This window comes from Montipora capricornis, chromosome 3 (genome assembly GCF_036669925.1).
Source record: "Montipora capricornis isolate CH-2021 chromosome 3, ASM3666992v2, whole genome shotgun sequence".
NCBI classification, from domain to species: Eukaryota; Metazoa; Cnidaria; class Anthozoa; order Scleractinia; family Acroporidae; genus Montipora; species Montipora capricornis.
The window spans coordinates 1,727,242-1,729,741 of NC_090885.1; the positions used below are offsets into that span (position 1 = coordinate 1,727,242).

General features: G+C 40.1%; 1 protein-coding gene and 1 pseudogene across 1 annotated transcript; both read left to right on the forward strand.

Annotated features, from left to right (window-relative positions):
- The window catches only part of LOC138039706 (unconventional myosin-VI-like), a 13,223-nt pseudogene that overhangs the window by 327 nt on the left and 10,396 nt on the right, over positions 1 to 2,500 (forward strand).
- LOC138039705 (ATP-dependent DNA helicase RecQ-like) lies at positions 1,378 to 1,824 on the forward strand. The gene has a single exon (XM_068885550.1). The coding sequence runs from the start codon at positions 1,378 to 1,380 to the stop codon at positions 1,822 to 1,824; it is 447 nt and encodes a 148-aa protein (XP_068741651.1).

A 2,500-nucleotide genomic window follows, 5' to 3' on the forward strand; every position in this document is an offset into this window, starting at 1 on the left:
TGTTAATGGACGGCAAATAATGCAGAGTACAGATACCTTGAAGTCTGCTGCGTATTTCAGCTGTGAAAATGCTAGGCTTTTGCAGCTTCCCGATTGTGTTCTCGCATCACTTACATTTTTCATAATTTATCCTGAATTGAGCAAGAATTTTGTTAACAACCTGGTCGGATATCTTCCATTCTCTTGATATATCCCCTGTTTGGTAACCTTGGTTGTATAATTGCAGAATTTCTTCTCTTATTTTTATAAAAAGCGCTTTACCAGGGAAGCATATTTCGTCGGGTTATTACTACTTTACGTAACTGCAACTAATGTCAAAAATCGAATTATTTGTCGCAATATTTTGTTAACAGTGTTAATGGACTGCAAATCATGCAGAGTACAGACACCTTGAAGCCTGCTGCGTATTTCTGATCCACTTGGACAAATATATATCTGTCGAACTATGAAATATTCGAAATTCTCAATTCGGTTTTAAGGTACAAAATTCTTCAACTCGTTAAGTCTGGACGTACAAAATAGCGAAAGCAGTGGTTTGTTGTGTAAAACACACAAAAAATTCCTTCTTACGTGACCACATAATCTCCCTATGGAGCTACATATTTGCTCATATTTTTTCTTTTCTTTTGTTGGTTCTTTTGTGTCTTTTTTCCCTTTTAAATAAGTAAATTAAATCAGCCCAAATTCGTTTCACGCTGCTTGACGACTTTAAGAAATACGCGGATTTAGCAATATACCTAATCGGCTTACACAATGCTGCACCAATTCAAATTTCCCGGGTTAATATTCTTTGAGTATTGTATTTGCATTATAATGTAGCATTCACATTTATATGATATAGAAATACCTGGAACAAAACGTTTTATTCCCAAAGGGTTTGAATTGGGTATAACATTGAGTTAGTCGATTTGGTCTATTAATCCTACCAAAACTGAAGGAATGTGATTAAGAAAATAACACAAACAGCGGTGATAAACATTGTATTCCAACGCATTTTTATAAAACTTGTCGTTTCGTATGCTAGTCAACACACATTTTCAAAAGTGACCGTTACAATTTTTGAAAACTATATGTATATATATATATCGTAAACAATAGGGGTCTGGAACCTAGACTAAGAAAATGATCTGCAGCAATACGTGTCTAGACATAATGAGACGCTAATAGCTAAACAGCAATAACTTCTCACTAGCCTGCGAGCAAGCTCTCTTTCGGGTGGGTGGGCGGGCGAGGAGAGAGAGAGAGCTTGCTATCATGTCTCGTAAATTTGAATATCTACGTCCAAAAAGTGGACGCGAAATGCTGATTGGCCAATTTGATCAGGTGATGACGTACTATACATTTCGCGCCGATTACACGGTATGAACACAAACAAAAATGGCGGACAGCGATGATTTTATCTGTAAAGCTTGCGAGAATTTTTCATTACATTCGAAGTCTCCATTGAATTTAAGACTCGAACAGCGTCAGGCGGTGGAAGCTTTGCTTCAGGGCAGAAATGTCCTAGCTGTTTTACCGACAGGATACGGCAAGTGTCTGATTTTCCAGGTTTATGTTGCCGCCTCTGCTCTTAAAGTGAAAGAGCATCAAACAGTTTTGGTCGTTTGTCCTTTGAGAAGTATCATCGACGACCAGATCGAAGAAGCAAAAGGTATGGGAATGTCTGCTTCGTCATTATCAGACGTAACTGATGATGAATTGAGATCAGCGAAGTTTCAGCTATTGTTTGCCCCAGCGGAGGAAGTAATCAACAACCGCTTCCTCGAAATATTAAAAGAAGATGGCACTGCACTTCATAGAAATTTGGCGGAAATGACAACCTAGCGATTTTCTTGCACTGATTTTCCGGGTCTGCTTCGTCGGGCTTTGGCTAGCTTTCGGAATTTTTTTCTGCCCGGGGCTTCTTTCTGGTGTTGAAACAGAAGTCGGCAAGCTTCGCTTCGTCCTTGGAAGGACGTCGGTGTCATCAACCTCTGGATGACTAGGCGTAATAAACTTTGGGTTTACCACATTTAGCACGCTTGCTATAAACCTGAAACTCTCACTGGTTTTTCTAATTTTCGTTGCACAAGGTTTGCAGTCTCGATCAGACAAAGAAGGGTTCTTTCGGCATCAAGTCCGATCGATTGCAGCGCACCGGACAAAACAGTTCCTTCAAGCCCTTTCTTACCCGACGGAAGGAACAGATTTTCGGACGAACAAGACTTCCACGTATCTCCGTAACGGACTTTCAATGAAATTTTACAGCATCTACAATAATCGTTTGGACTTTCAGCATTTGGTTTCCTTCCTAAACAAAGCTTCTTCAGAGTGTTGTTGGCCATGCGGTTCCCGGGGAAATCCTTGCACAATGTTTATTTACATTGAGTTCATATTTCCGGTAAGATCTGATTGGTCAGATTTTGACAGCTCAAACGCTTAGATAATGCGAGGGGTACTGGGGGCGGAATTGAAATTTACGAGACATGATCGCAAGCTCTCTCTCTCTCTCCTCACCCGC